The 16,802-nt window shown below is 37.7% G+C and overlaps 2 protein-coding genes across 2 annotated transcripts in view; both read right to left on the bottom strand.

Moving 5' to 3' along the window:
• LOC140238311 (macrophage mannose receptor 1-like) overlaps positions 1-315 on the bottom strand; it is a 36,869-nt gene extending 36,554 nt beyond the window's left edge. Inside the window, exon 1 of the mRNA XM_072318246.1 lies at positions 160-315. Coding sequence (XP_072174347.1) covers positions 160-315 — 156 coding nt within the window. The remainder of the gene's footprint in view (positions 1-159) is intronic.
• Positions 316-7,815: 7,500 nt separating this feature from the next.
• LOC140237577 (separin-like) overlaps positions 7,816-16,802 on the bottom strand; it is a 34,685-nt gene continuing 25,698 nt past the window's right edge. Inside the window, 1 exon segment of the mRNA XM_072317512.1 lies at positions 7,816-9,569. Coding sequence (XP_072173613.1) covers positions 9,341-9,569 — 229 coding nt within the window. The 3' untranslated portion in view covers positions 7,816-9,340.

Raw genomic sequence — 16,802 nt, 5'->3', positions numbered from 1 at the left:
AATCTTGTGCTCCAAAAAGCATTTTTTGTCATCCATGTAACATTCCTTTTTTTTATTTGACTTACTTGTGATTCAAGATTTCTCTTTCCAAATAAAAAACAATAACAACCCTCCTCAAGAACAAAACAAAGAAGCTAGCAAAGTTCTATACAAACTTACATTGACATCTTGTGTTGTGGGCATGGCCAAGTCGCCCCCAGCATTCTCACACGAGAGCTTAGCCTCAAACCAGTTCTTGCTGTCAGGGGTGACTTTGTAGCAGTTGTCCCCATACAGCGACCAGCCGGTGGCACATACCTGACATAGCACTGTCATTTAGACAGGGGATTTACAAACATGAACATGTACAAAATAGTGAGAGAGAGAGAGAGAGATGGTGAGAGATATAGATATAGCCAGAATTGGAGAAGAGACAGATATAGAGATAGATATAAAGATAGTTAGATAAACAGATGGAAAGATAAATGAATGGAGAGAGAGAGGGTGAAGAAAGGAAAAAAAAAGACATAATTAGATAACCCAAATCTCAGACTTGGGATGTTACAACCATTGTCTAGGTTTCACTTATCAATGATGCTGATTTACACCATCCATATCTTCTTCAACTAAAATGCTAAAACACATCCAACAACAACAAAAAAGAGCAAAGTGATAAAAGAACCCTCTCAAAGAAAAAAAAAATAATAAAATGAAAAATCAATATATCCCTTCACCGCTTTCTTTTTCACTTGTATTCACCAATCAATTGTGAGCAACATGACATTTAAGGTACTTTTTTTAAAAAGGTATGCACATTATTTTTCTCCCAGTGCCTACATCCATGAAAATCATTAAGATTTGGGTTAGAAGGGGGTGGATCATGTGTAAAGAAGATAGAATATCTTTACAGCGCAAATAGTTAGTCAAGACTATTTTATTCCAACATCTTGTTATTTCTTGACATTTATCAGCAGACCAAGCCGCGGACATTTAATGGGCTTAGTGGTCTTAGGAGGCGGACATTGATAAGCAGAGGTTGGTGGTCAAAGGATGCCTCTCTTGTCCAGTGCACTGATTGGTAGAATTGGGTTAATATGGTGATGCAAATGTGGCTGTGTCAACACAATTTGCAGGTAGCTGGGCAGATTACAAGCGAGAGAGATCAACAAGAGAACCAGAGCTACAAATCTTTGTGTGCTTCCCTGCTTGGTCAATGATACGACTAGGTCAGTCTTGACCATATCCTCTGCCCCTCCTCCTCCCCATCCCCCCCTGCATTAACATCTTCAAAGTGGACACAGTTTGTGTTGATTTTACAATCTCCACTTAATCACATGGACTAGCACATGGTCCGAGTCAACTCGCTGAGCTTAAGAATTCTTAGAGAGTATCATGCAACAATGTCTTGAGATATCATTGCTCACAATATCAAGAATATCACTTTAAACTAAACCTGACAAACGCAAGATACAATATGTATATATTCCATGCATCTCCGAATTAGACAGAGGTAGAATGAAAAAAGGGAGTGGAAGGGAAGCCATGATAAATTGTATTTGCCTAAATTGACTGCTCACAGCTTGCATATCAGAACTAAAAGGGAATTATCACAATTTTTTTTTGAGGGGTTATTTTAAGTTATTGGTATCACGTTGCAGAGCTTGATCTTCTCTACATTATGGTGGCAATTTTGAATTCAATTTCATTTTCAGTAAAAGCCACAAGGACACTATATTACCAGATATTTGGAACAATGCTTATATCTACCCACTTTTGATTAAGTAAACTTTTTATTTCATGAAAATTGGCTTTTTCACGTTTATTTATGCATTCATCTTAGAATGTGATAGCGCCCTTCTCGTTCGCAGCCGACCATATACAGGAGTTAAAATGGGCCAGAAAAGCATGAGGATTACCTCAAAGAAATGGCCATAATTCATAATGACAGTTTACATAAAATTAATCCTTTAGTCCATGCAGTAAAACAAGTGAAATACAGGCACATACTGCAAATTAGCATGTCAACATAGATTGATTATTAAACATCCATTTGCACTGGTGAGGTGTTAGGCTCATTTACAGAATCTGAATTGTATAATTTACGGACTAGATTTAAACTACCTTCATGAATTTTGCCAAACAACTCAACCAATGTAGCTAATGTTGTTAAAACTATATGTACATGCGAACTAAACTTACAATGTTTATCATGCTGGTGGGGCCAATTAAAGTGAAAAAGTAACAAATGGCGTGTTCAGATAAGTACATATGTATTTCTGTTGAGAAGACCAAACTTTCTTTTTTTTTTTCAATCTATTTCATAACGAGACAATATCTGCACACTCACACCTTTCATCCAATCATAGATTACAATCTTAGATTTGAGAAGATTTCTTTAAGCATAGAAATTAAAGGCTGGAAATGAATGCTCCTCATCATTATAGAAACAAATATCCATTCCAGGAGTAGACTTACATGTGTAAGTTATTTGATATTTCTTGAGACAAAGATAAAAAGTTTTACCAAATTAACTAGATCATTTCTCCATAACTGGGGAAATATGTCAATTCAAACAAGTGTGCACAATTCTAAATGAATTCAGTTTTATGTGTGTGTGTGTGTGAGATTACCCCTGACCCAAATAATTGATAACATACACACCACACAAATTACACCTACTTCATACAGTAATAATGCTGTAATCTGACACATCATCATTCAGTGTAACAAGAACTAGACGATGACAAGCAGGTTATCAGACACTTCAATGGCCCAAACAGCATGCATTCCAACTTATTTCCAAATCCTTACTGATTCATTATTGAAACTTATATATCATGATATTTTAAGGGACCTTACTTTCTTTCTTTCAGATCACATTATTTACTTAATTTGCCATGATTAACTTTTGAGATGATCAGTCAGTGCATAAATATGCAAATACAAATAACATCATCTGTAAGAAACACCCATCCTGTACGCATTGCAATGAAGAAGGTAAAATTTAAAGTTAATATCTGATTCCTGAATAACTACTGGTATACAATGAAAAAGAATTCTTGTACTTACCAACTGCCGGCTGCAGTACCAGAAGTATTGCAAGTATTCTGTACATTCTCCAAGCCTCAGACAAACCTTTCCTTAAAAAGGAAAGTTCAAAGTTTCAATAAATAATAATTTAAAAAAAAATGAATAGAATTCCAGTGTCTGTCCTTATAAACTCAGATGACAAACTTGTCGGCAGGCCCAGTTCATATTCCTGCCAAGTTTCAAGAATTTCTGTCAAGAACGACCGGATATTCTTTGCTTTCCTGACTCTCCTGGGTGTGATGTTAATGGTATCAGAGGATCACCATAAGATGTGGGGATGGGGAACTGGATTCTCTGCCAAAATGATGTTGCCGCCCGCTACTTGCCAAGAGCACTCGGGACAGAACTCTTTCACACCCCTACCCTCAAAAGGAATCAGCCAAGAAGTGACACTATGGGACCAAATCCCCATTGAAGTACTTTACAATTCTTGGAGTTACAAGACTTTTTTTCTCTCTCAGTTTTCCCATGATGCTCTTGAGATATTATGTAATAGAGACCCAGACCGCATCGCAAGTTTTGGGGCTCCTCCCCCTTGACCCGTAAGGCATAGTGTCATCAGCACAGATATTATCTCACACAGAACTGAGCTGTTTTCAAGCATAATGGTTAGGGGCAAGCTACACTTGGACCAGGGCAAGTGAAACTTCAAATGGAGCAAGTTCACATATTGATGGAACTTCACATTTTCATTATAAGTGTATAACTGTTGATTCTTTGTGGTGAGAACAATTAGATCCTTCACTGAGGGAAAAGCTGAATTTAATGTAAAATGATTGCTATTTAGAGCTTTTGTCTAATCTGCAAATTTAAATTTGTCATCTATGTGAAACTCTGTTCTGGAGATGAAATGAATACGCAATACTCCCATACCAAACCCATGCAAGGTGTTGTACATTGCTCAGGAACATGAAACACCCATATTACTTCCAACAGTTATTACTTTGTGATATCATAATTGGTGTAAACACAGAAATATTGTTGCAAACAAAATCGTGACATTCAAATACATGTATAATAATGTGTACAGCATTTGACCAAAATATTGTGATAAAATGAACCTTCTAAATACAAAGAAAAAGGTGACTTTAGGCACTTTACATTTATGTCAATGTGCCAAAATTTGCATTTTTTCTTCTTTTTGATTTCTGGACAGATTAATAAAAGGACAGAAAGAATATATATAGGGCATTACAGACACAAAGCTTTTTTTTTTGTAAGGCAAGGGGAAGGGACAGCGACAGTGACAGATAATAGACTTACATCACAAAAACATGTTGACAGGAAACAATAGATGGAGGAGGGAATGAGAAGGGGGGAAAACAGAGTCATAAAGTTAAATAAATTGAAATCGGTGCACGTGTCACCACATGTGTCTTCCAAACAAGGCAGGAATGGACTCATTCTGGTACTGGCTTGTACAAAAAGTGGGAGGGTAAGGAGCCATCCTAAGCTTGAATATGATGCCTGGCTGTGATGGATATCCAACATTATCTCAGAGCCTATTTGACTAGAGGTCCTGATAAAGCACCCAAGGCTCATTACACTGCAATGCAAGGAGCCAGTGTGCTTGATATCCGCATTGCAAGCACAGATTGGTGAATTCAGAAATAGAGGGCCCCCTGCTGAGTGGTACAGAGACACACTTTTGAAGATGGGTGAGGGCTGGGTCACGTGTAATCTCATGCTGCTCCTTTTAACTTGATCTAGATTATTGTGCCAAAGTTCCACAAGTCTGATATGTATGTCAGTTTAACCCACTTATATTGTGATTTTCTCACTTTTAATTTCATTTCATGTCTGTCATTAACAGACAAAAAATCATTTGGTGGGATATATACAACACATCCTCACGTTATCCAATGCTGTATTGTGCATAGCTTAAACATTTCTTGAAACTGAGATGTTTGTTTTTTAATGTGTTTTAATGCACATTGGAATCCCCCCCCAAAAAAAAAGGGGGGGGGGCTTTAAGATGACTAATTATATAATTTCTATCACCATCATTATTTAGCAAACACAATGAATGGATAAAAATTATATATTACACATTATACACATTGTTTTCCCATGATTAAAAAAAAAATGCAGTGACACATAACCCCCCAAAAAAAATACACTCAGAATGTGTTAAATTTGTGATATATCTTTTAATAATTTATTGATCTATGAAAAGTACGTCCAACAATCTGTACATGTATAGAGGTGATATACTTTCATTTTCATTCACAGTACAGTCCATTATGAATCAGGGCAAACTTGTCAACATATTACAAACTCTCAATCCAATTATCACAAGCATGTCTACAAATTCGAACATAACATTAACTTGAGTGCACCTTTAAACAACAAATATAAAATTGCATACCCAATGACACACTTGCCCTGCTACACATTGAAGTTCAATGAAACTGTAAGACAGATGAAGAGAGCCAGATTGTGACTTGCAATGCATGATTGTAAGTGTTTCATAGCAGTCACTCATTGTTTACATGTATTTTATATTTCCTAACAGCATTCATTTAAAATTACTTCACAAGAATAAGAAAATGTAATCAGCGCATGAGAAATAGAAGACACAATAAATTGAAACTAAAATCTTGGCTGCACGCTGCAGAACGCTGTTCAAGGAAGAGTTTCTGAGCCCATGGTCAGCTGAGAGCAAAGATAATTCTTTTAAAGGGAAGATAAACCCCAAAAACAATGTGGATTGAGTGAAAGCAGCAACATTAGTAGAACACATCAGTGAAAGTTTGAAGAAAATCGGACAATCGATGCAAAAGTTATGAATTTTTAAAATTTTGGTGTTGGAACCGCTGGATGAGGAGACTACTAGAGGTTATGACGTATGAGTGGACTACAATATCAAGAAAATATAAAGAAAATACTACAAAAATCCATTTTCATGAAAATTACAAATTCCATCAACTTGATATTGACATATGTTAAGGGTAGCAATTATTCCCCCTGCTTTCTGAAAGCGGTTGGTCCACTGCTCTTTCATAATTCTAGAAAAGTGAATTTTTGTTGAATATCCTTAAAATATTTTCTTTGTATTGTTGTCCACTCATACGTCATATCCTCTAGTAGTCTCCTCATCCAGCGGTTCCAACACCAAAACTTTAAAAATTCATAACTTTTGCATCGATTGTCCGATTTTTCTCAAACTTTCACTGATGTGTTCTACTAATGTTGCTGCTTTCACTCAATCCACATTGCTCTTTGGGTTTACCTTCCCTTTAAAGACAATGAAGTATATCACTTAATTAAGGCAGCTCACAGTGTACTTCCATTCATCACTTGTGTGAAGCTGTTTACTCATTCAACAGTGGAAAACAAAAACATGTAATCCCCATACAATTGTGAGGAAGCTTTCTCTACACAGTACATAAATTGAAAGTTTGAAGGCAATCTATAACTGAGGAATCTTCTCTCTCTCTCTCACCAATCTTACCCGCATAATGTCAATTGAAACATTCACGTAAACTGACCCTAAAAATAGACATATATATACAATATGAAATGCTATTAATGTGAAAACTAATATGGGGCAATATAAAATCTCATACATGTTATCAGGCTAATAAGTGTCTCACTATACTCAATTTAACATGAAACATTACAGAATCAGTTGATAGATATTTGTCCAAGGTTTCATTATTCTTTTTTAATTCTTAAATGCCAAATTATTTCCAGCTCCCAAATTCTTTAGTCTGACACACAGTTAACAAAAGCATGGTAGCAAGAACACAAATCCCTGACACAAGAAAAAAATTGAACAATGCATTTTATCACTTCAACAGACCATAAGGTACTAATTGACTGCAAATATGACTGTAAATGTACACATATAAACCTTCAAGGGGTTTTTTTTTACAATGGTGGGTGAGCCTAATAAAATCTGGGTCAATAGAATGAGGACAGAGCACATGAAACCTAGATCAAGACATCAGAGCTGTTTGTGTGTGTGTGTGTGGTTTCGTTTTGTTTTGTTTTTATAGATGGTAATTGCATTCATATCTAGTGTTTATACGTGTATTAAGATTTTCAGTAATTGCCAAACTTGCATAAGTTTCCCAACCAGAAATGGGAATCCCAGGTTAATACTCTTCTCTTCCTTTCAGTCCCCCCCCCCCCCCCCCCTCTTTGTTTGATAATCACACTCAGGCAGATAAAGATGTCATGTGCATTTATTTCATTTCTTTTGCCTAACTTCTCTGAGGAAAGCCATTAAGAAATGGAAATGATTTGCTCAAATTTAACCATATCTTAGAAGGTATATTACTGCATGATATCTACAGACTTCAATCCTGGTGTCATTCTGATAAAAATTCAGATGAAGCATTAGTAATCCCTCTGTTGTCAAAAAGACATATTATACACAATTGACACAAATTGGAATTAAAAAAATGTTTGAGAAATCAAGTAAGATTGCGACTGCATTTGTAACACACGTGGGTGGAATAATTGACCTGTCAATCTGAACTTCAACAACAGAAAGATCATGCATTTTAGACAGACATACATTCCATACATTCCTACCACCTGTTACAGAAGACACTTGCTGCACTCATATATGCGAACATTCCAAAATGAAGTGCAATACAAAACTTGTACACACATAGCACACATCAAAGGTATATTAAACGCTCACCCCCCCCCCCCCCCCCCCATTGCACTAAGCATGCAACTCAATATCACAAATTTCATGCATGGTTTTTAATTCAAGTCAGGATGCTCCAGTATTTTCCACTGCAGGACATATTATGATTTCACAATTCTAAAGAAAGCTGAAATATGTAACACTCATCTTCAAGTTATAAAACACAATGATGATCTAAATACAGCATATAGATTGGAGCATCAGCTCCTATGAGGCTACTGCATGAAGACTTCGACCAAATTTAACATCATTGCATCATTACCACAAGAGGGGCAAATAGGGTTGATTATAAGATAAGGGGGCAATGTACACTTTATTGACCACTTAGCAGACTTTAAACAATGAATTGGGCAAAGCTCAAAAGTGATGTAACTACTACACTATCAATGACAAACATTCCAAACAGAGATTTAAAAAATAGCAAGCATCTTTGGTAATGGTCAGTTATGTAAGGTGCTGAATACAAAGGTCAGCGGAATAAATACAACAACTGACCACCTTGTATCATTGGGTCAGTTAAAACACCACCAGGTAACTTTCATAAGATGAAATGTTTCTCTCCCTCCACATATGTGGGAATCAGATCATATACCATGGTGCTCATACTATGAGGCTTGATATTAATACAATTCGAGCATAAACAATACGCTACCATTCTACTCACTGCACTTGTCTTGAATTTCTAATTTTCATCTGGAGAGACATCATCGCTTACATTGGTCAGAGCTTCTATCCACGTAACATGGCATAAACACAGGAAATTTTTCACGATTACAGTAAGGGTTATGAAACAAATCAATATCATCTTTCGAGACTACAGGTATGAAGCACTTACAGGGATGTTGGCGGTCAAAGTGGTGTATAACAATCAGGTATAATTCCTTGTAACTTTTACCAACAACAAAAGCAAATCAGCACGACAGTGGTTATCAGGCCAGTGTTTTCTTCATTCTTGTTATATTATCATATTTTTACCTGAATAGTGATGAATGCCCAAGAAGTATGGTCTTTATTTTCATTCATACAATTCAGCTTTTGAGGCTGTAATCTCATGGCAGTCATATGAACAAAATCTTTCATTAATAGCACAAATACAAATGGCAAACTATTGAGAAACAATACAATGCAGTGGTGTGAAACAGTGATAAACATGTATGGCAGTGCAAGTATTGTCACAGAAAGATAGGCCCTACTAGCACATTTTAAGGTCTCATTACACAATGGATACTTCTTCTATTCTACAGACTATGATTGTGGTCTCTGAAGACAGAGAGTAGAACAATGCCATGTTACTTAATAGACCCAAAATACCAAACAATGTCTTGAAACATTTTTTTTTTATTCCCGGGATTTCGCTGAAAAAGACTTCAAAGTCAACGGAAGGAAGGAGCCTCTTGGGCCTTGATATTGACTGTGAGGAAATATTGCATAAAAGATTAAACTTTGCTCACTCAAACATTGATGCAACAATTCAGGGAACACTCCTGGTGAAGCCCACGCAAGTATGGTAGGATTGTGAAATTTTGGCATTTGAGTTGATGAATACTAGGTCAGGCCAAGTTGATGTGATTTAATGTAAGCTCCTGCCCAAAAGGAGAACAAAACTATTCACTCTTGCATGAAAGCTGGCAGTCCGTAGATGACAGGGGAGTAACCAATGAGGTGCCTGAGTTTGCACGCTTGTCTGGCGGAGTTAAGTAAGCTGGCAAGCGAGTGGTCGTTGGCAGATGCTGGAGTGGGTCTACCTCCAGTGTTGAGCCACGCCTTCAAGAGGTATTCCAGGAAACGGTCGATGTCTCGGTCAGTAACATCCCACAAATTGGCAACAACGCATGGACTGTACACAGCATGAAAATGACAGAGAGCGTAAATAGCTTAACAAAGATTACTTTCTCACTGCAAACTCTCTCAAACTCGAGTGCACAAAAGCTTTCTTCCTCTCCATCTGTATGTAACTGGCATAGCTAAGGTGGAAGGGCAGAGGATAATAACTGGGTTACTACAGAAATTCTTACAATGTTTTGTTTTCTGACAAGTGTAATGAAGACAAATTGCAATTGTAAGTTAACTTTGAAATCTGCTGGAAGTAAAATTTCCATTTGTGAATTACAAGTTGCACCACAATGGTGACTTTTCAAATCAGCATACTTTGCTAACTGGCAATGTATATTGCATTGTAAGTTAGCAGTGTAGTAGTATGATCTTGGCCTAGAGAGCTCTTTTTCAAGTATGCATGTTGAAGAAAGAACCAAGCTTGGAAACTTAGTGAGACTGAATGTAGTGTACATCATCCAAGTTCTTGGCAAAGATCATCCATTAAATTGAATACCTGGCACAGGAGGTTTCCCTTAAAACACATGGTCTCCATTATCTATCATCATTCATGTTACTGTATACAAAGACTTGCACAGTGTGTAAGAACAGTGACTTGCTTTATTCAGCTTCTTCATTAGCTTTTTCAACAGACAAGATTGGAAGAGGAAGATGTATTGGTGCCATACAATGAATCAAAGTATTTTTTCTCTTCTTTTTGCTTTTTATTTAAGAAAAGAGTGTAGGCTACATCAAACTTAAAGGACATCATATACAAGTACAGGGGACTCCCGTTATAACGAAGTCCTCAAGACCAGCAGTTTTCTTTCATTATAAAGACATTTCAATATATCTAAACAAATTAATACTAAAAGACACAGAGTGGATAATGCTGCGGCCTGAATTTTTACTTCGTTATAACCAGAATTTAGTTATAACTGTTTTCATTATAACAGGAGAGCACTGTATGAGTATAGTGCCGACGCACAATACTTAGTGGAAATGCACTTTTACAGATCCCATCCAGCACAAATTACAAAACTAATGTTCACAGCAAATGATCAGCAACACTTCATTTTGAGAAAATGTTCACAGTCAGTGATTAAAGGTACATAACATCGTCGGCTGAGAATGATAAGGGCGTTAAGTTGTCACAAAACCCATAGTGTTCAAGATAACTTAACGCCCTTCTCATTCTCAACAGACGACATGGTCCCGGTGGTTTAGTCAAATGCATACGTGGGCGCACGACGCAAGTTTCCTATAGAGACCTACGCTATCGACTCCTCTTTAGCGCTTACGCTGTGGCCCACTTCCCCGAGTCCAAAGAAGTCCAATCCACTGTAGCCAGTGGTCCGATCACAGTTTGGCTCATGATTCGGCTGAGGGGATGACAGCTTTAGCAAACTTCTTTTGTGATGTCATAATAAGAAACACATATGCACGCACCCTGGCATTACTACAGACTGCATGATGCGCAGAGAAGACAACAAAGGCAACATTGCTTAGCAACACCTATGCGCTTTACTCTTGATGACAGCTTAACTTAGGCAATCTTCATATCAACGCTAACGGTGATCGGCAGTATCATCAACAGCGCCCTCTACACTACCGGGACTATGCATCTTTAAACTGAAATGAAGCCTGTGTTATGCAATCAGTATGGACAAGGATTGTCAGTGGAGATGAAGAACGCAAGCAAATCACACACTCGAGTACATCAGCAAATGATAAGCAGAGTTTCCACAGAGACACTGAATCACAGAATTCAAAAGATGGAAGATTTTCGGAAAACGATGTACATCCAAACACAGATTAAATAAATTTAATCTAAACACACATATGTGAATCAACCGTTTTAATGAAAAAAACTAGATATATCGCTACGGCGACTGATATGCCTCCGCCATAATGCATGGTTCTCCTAATAGGTCTATAGTACAATGTCTTGACAATGTGTGATGACAGTTTCACACAATTGGCAAAATATTAAAATGACAGGTTTGCCACAAATGTGCTGAATGTTCACTTTCCTAGAACTAGGTTCAATTGGATGAATGATCAAAAATGTCAGAGTGCAGGTATTTGGGGAACTGATGATTTTTACTTGACTTTTGACCCTTTTAGAAGTTTAAAAATGCATTAATTTTCAAGGTATTGAGAAAAAGTATAATTTCAGTATCAAATGGGAAAATAGCATTATCTAAACCTGGCCTTTGACCTTTGACCTCACAGTTCCAAAGAGAATCACTGTTAGGTTGAACATGCATAAATATGTAAGTTTCATGATGATACCTTGAGTTACTTTTGAGATATAGAGGAAAAAATGCAATTCAACACTTTCACTTGACATTTGACCTTTGACCTTTTGGCAAGAAATTTCCCACAGAATATATATCGGGTAATACATGCATACATCAAGTTAAAAAAAAAAAAAACCTTCAAGGATTGCATAAATATAAGGAAAGTAGTGATATTTTGAGGAGTTGACCTTGACCTTTGACCCCTGACCTTTGAACCATGACCCCCAACTTCCCTAGATAATCACTGCCCATTGGAACAAGCATATATACTAAGTTCCATGAAGATACCTTGAACCATTTGCGAGATATGGAGAAAAACATGAATTCTCAACCTTTTTTTTCACAAAATAACCTGTGACCTTTGACCTTCGACCCTGTGACCCTAAAATCCAAATAAAGTATTATCCCCCCATTATATACCCTCATACCAAGTTTGATGTAAAACCACCACATGGTTCTTGAGATATCGACAAAAACAAAATGGGACGGACGTACGGACGGACGGATGGACGACCCGAAAACATAATGCCTCCGGCCAAAAATTGGTCACGAAGCAAGGCCAGCGGCGCACACACAAACAGACAATGTTGAATTTACTTTTTCATGTATAAAGATGGAACAAGCGAGGGCACCATCACCAAAAACAATAGGCGTCTTCGTTTTACCATAACACACCTTCATGCCAAATTTGAAGATGATCTAAGAAGAACTGCAGCCAGTAGAGTGCTCACAAGAAAATCTCTGCGGCGGACGCGGCGCAACGAGGCCAAGGCAATGCTACTATCCTCCGAACTCTGTTCGGGGGATACAGTGAGTGGATGACCTATATGTCAACACTCAGCATACTTTCACACCCCATGATAGCATACTATGCAAATGATATGCAAATGAGTCCATTATGCCCATTGCATATGGATATGAAAATTGACAATACTGAAAAATGTGAAATACATACACTTTGTATGACTACGTTCCTTTTTAACTGGAACATTTTCTCTGTGTGTACAGCTATAATTATCATCTACAGAAACATTCAAATCCAAACTTCAAAACTTTACCTATTCCTCTCACACTGAGAACTATAATTGCAGTCTATAATGTTCGGAACAATTGTATTCTTTATCTGGTATGTGTTTGTTGTTGTTTGCCATTTTCTTCTCTGTTGTCATGTTTGAACATGTGTTATATCTATCTTTTCATTTATGAAGCGCCATGAGCACTAAAAAGCAGACCTGTGCGCTATACAAGTAGCCACTATTATCATTATTATTATCATTGCTACTTCTACTACTATTACTACTACTACTACTACTACTACTACTACTACTAATACTAATACTAATACTGATACTAATTGAACTCTGCAATACATCTTGTAAAACTATGTCTGCTGATTCTTTAACTCCTTTACATGTATCGGTGTTTTTTTTTGTGAGTGAATATGCTACTGTCATACATGGTATAGTACATGTGTGAATAATGTGCACAGCTATTAATATTTACCAGGTACCATATTTTTTCCTTTCATTGATTTCACATTTTTCACAGAGGAAGACATTCAAAACTACAGAAGCACTCTGAGAGCGCAGACCTCCGCCAAGCATGCAGCTCATTTCCACCACTGATCTTGTTCTTCCATAAAAGTGATTTCCACCCATACATACTTAGCATTGTGTGCTGAAAGTTGCCCAATTTCCCAATGTAGAAGCCTTTGTTACGTCATAAACCCTCAGCTGCACGGCGCGCCTCGCCCCAGCAGAAACTAGAGCACGCACTTTAGTGCGCGCATGCAAACGTCAAATACGCGCAGCCTGAACTCCCAAGTTCATTGACCCTACCCGCCAAAATATCAAAAATCCTTCATAAATTCCTCCAAAATTCTCAGATCACTACCAAAATTTGATCATCTGTTACTTGTATCAATCTAAATCTTTCCTGCAAGTTTCATCCAAATTCATTACCTACTTTTTGAGTTATTTTGCACACAGACAAACTAACTAACAAACAAACAAACAAACAAACAAACGGTCATGAAAACATAACCTTCCCCCTTGGCGGAGGTAATAACACAGTAACAGCAGATTTGTGACAGAAAGAATCTACTTTGTCTGCAGATTATCCTATCATTGTTTTGATAGCAGATATTCTAAAGAATTTGATAGGGTTGGGGTTTTAGGTGGTATGGAATTGTTAAATGGTATTGTTAAATTCAAGTATCAGAATGGCTAATCACTTTCGACATCCAGCTGAATCCCTGCTTGGCAAACTGCTTGGCACACTCTCTTATTGCCACAAACTAGCATTAGACTAACATGAAAACATATGAGTGGGACTGCAAGGACAGCAGCAATTCTGCTTAACCCACCACCTAGGCTTCAGTTTCTGTACCCGTTCACATGGGTGAACCAACAATTAAGAATTTTTAGCTGGCAGAAATGTATCAATACATTGTTTTGAAAGTGATTGCTATACAGAATCAGAGCGTATGTGAGTTTTGTCCTGGCAGCTCATATTACAGGATATAACAGTAGTTGTTGAATTCATGTTCATGGAATACAGCAGTAAACACAGAAATGTACACATGCACGTTACATGACCAGGAGTTGATATTTTCACATGTTGTTAGATTTGCGAATAGTACCCAGATCGCAGAATTCCCACAAATAACCCCAGGAAAACAGGTACGGTATGAAGTCTCATTAATAAAGATTGTCTTTGATGCGTTTGAGGTGACAAAAAATGATGTCAAGTATCAAAACTAAATGCAATCGTAAAATTTGCTTTGTGTTTGCTCTGTGTTGTGGGCTGCTAAGGTACAGCCCTGTCACGATTTATACAGCGACTGGGCTGTGTATAGTTAGTGTACAGTGTATTTACATAATATGTGTATGCACAGGCCTGTCACATCATTATCACAGCAAGTCATGACTGTGTATAGTTAGTGTACAGTGTATTTACATAATATGCACAGCCCTGTACAGTGTATTTACATAATATGTGTATGCACAGGCCTGTCACATCATTATCACAGCAAGTCATGACTGGTACTCTTAGTGGTCTCAGTCTGGTGGCAGCCCCCTGCCTTGGGCCAGCACTTAGGCTCCTGGCCTCGGCCCGGCCTTGGGCCCCTGGGCCACTGGGCCTGGGCCCACTTGGGCTATGGGCCCCTGGGCCTGGGCCCACTTGGGCTCTGGGCCCCTGGTTCCAGGCTAAGGCCCGTGGCCTTGGGTCCGGCCTTAGGCCCCGCCTTTGGCCCGGCTGTACTTTGTACATGGTCTATGTGAAATCAGGCTTGTCTGTAACTGTATAATTACAAATAATTACAAATAATCACAAATGATCAACAGGTCCATACTACATTTAGGACTATATGAATATATGAATATATACAATGTATGTGATTATATATATTATTATCTGTTATATATATATTATATGCATGTATAAATGGCATACATTCATGTGTACAGTATGCTACTTGATTGAACCAGCCAATGGAGAAAGATCACACCATTGAACAATACTTGAAAGACATGTGCAGTTCAATGACTCAATGCTTGTTATTATGAACTCTGTAGAGATATGCAGCCCTCTTCAGATGGAAAACATACAGTTGGCTATAGAGCTTGCAAAACCATCAACAATTTATTGAGTTGGTTTTGTGTGTGTGTGTGTGTGTGTGTGTGTGTGTGATAGAGCTATTTGGCTTGTTTCCTTTGCATGCATCATCACAAATTCCCGAAGTCTGAATAAAGTGAAACCAAGACCTTCATATAGATGTGCTGCATTGTAAGGTGCTGGATCAGAGCACTACCATAAGATTGACACCATGGCGGGAATTGTGCTAACAGTGTACTACTGTAAAAGTGGAAATTTTCGCGGTGTTGAAATTTTCGCGCATTTCGCGCAACCAGAAACTAGCGTGAAAATAAAAACACGCGAATATTTTTGCTTGCCATACGTTCCTGTGCGTGATGTCTTGATTCCGCGGAATTAAAAACACGCGAAACTCTTCTGACCCGGCCTAGCGCGAAAATATCCACTTTTACAGTATCCTTCCTGTGCATTTATGTTAAAGTGTACCAATACCCTGAAAAATCACATTTTAAAAAATAACCTGTGACCTTTGACCTTCGACCCCGTGACCCTAAAATCCAAACAAAGTATTATCCCCCCAGGGTATACCCTCATACCAAGTTTGATGTAAAACCAATACACGGTTCTTGAGATATCGACAAAAACAAAACGGGACGGACGTACGTACGGACGGACGGACGACCCAAAAACATAATGCCTCTGGCCACTTCGTTGGCGGAGGCATAAAAAATCAGTTTTGATCGGCTAATAATTTGGCTAAGATCTGAAAGAACACACTGGGTGAAAATACGCAGTTATGGCAAACAGAACAGGTGCTATACAGAGTTACAGTGATGTCAAACAAATGGTTATGATCCTAGTACAACCTTCATGAACTCTTTTATTTGGCAAAAAAAAAAGTGTTGTTACTATGGATACATGTTAATGGAGAGGTTTTATGTTCTAACCTTTACACACAAAAACCTTTACACACACATTTTATTAAGTCATTAAACACAGTAACATATTACTAGGGCCCCTAGGGGTCACGTCGCTCTAAGTCAATATCATTAAAACAAAGGCCAAATCCGGGAATATACAGTAATAAATTGTACATGTATAATTATGAGCAGTTGTACCACCAACCATTCACATCTGAGATTACCCGACATCTACATTTTGTATTTGTCAGATACAAGCATGGGCCCTTGGTGAGACTAGAATAAGTCACACTACACTACTATCTAGAAATTACTACAAAATAAAGGGAAATGATTATGCTTAGAATTCTAGCGTGTCACAAGAAAAGGTGACATGTATCATCACTACATGTTTCATTACCCATAACTTCAGAGAAATTGTGTGCCAATTCTTAACCT

The sequence above is a fragment of the Diadema setosum genome, chromosome 14 (assembly GCF_964275005.1).
Source record: "Diadema setosum chromosome 14, eeDiaSeto1, whole genome shotgun sequence".
In the NCBI taxonomy this organism is placed as follows: Eukaryota; Metazoa; Echinodermata; class Echinoidea; order Diadematoida; family Diadematidae; genus Diadema; species Diadema setosum.
The sequence above is the reverse complement of the archived record's forward strand: the minus strand, read 5'-3'. Positions and strand labels throughout refer to the sequence as shown.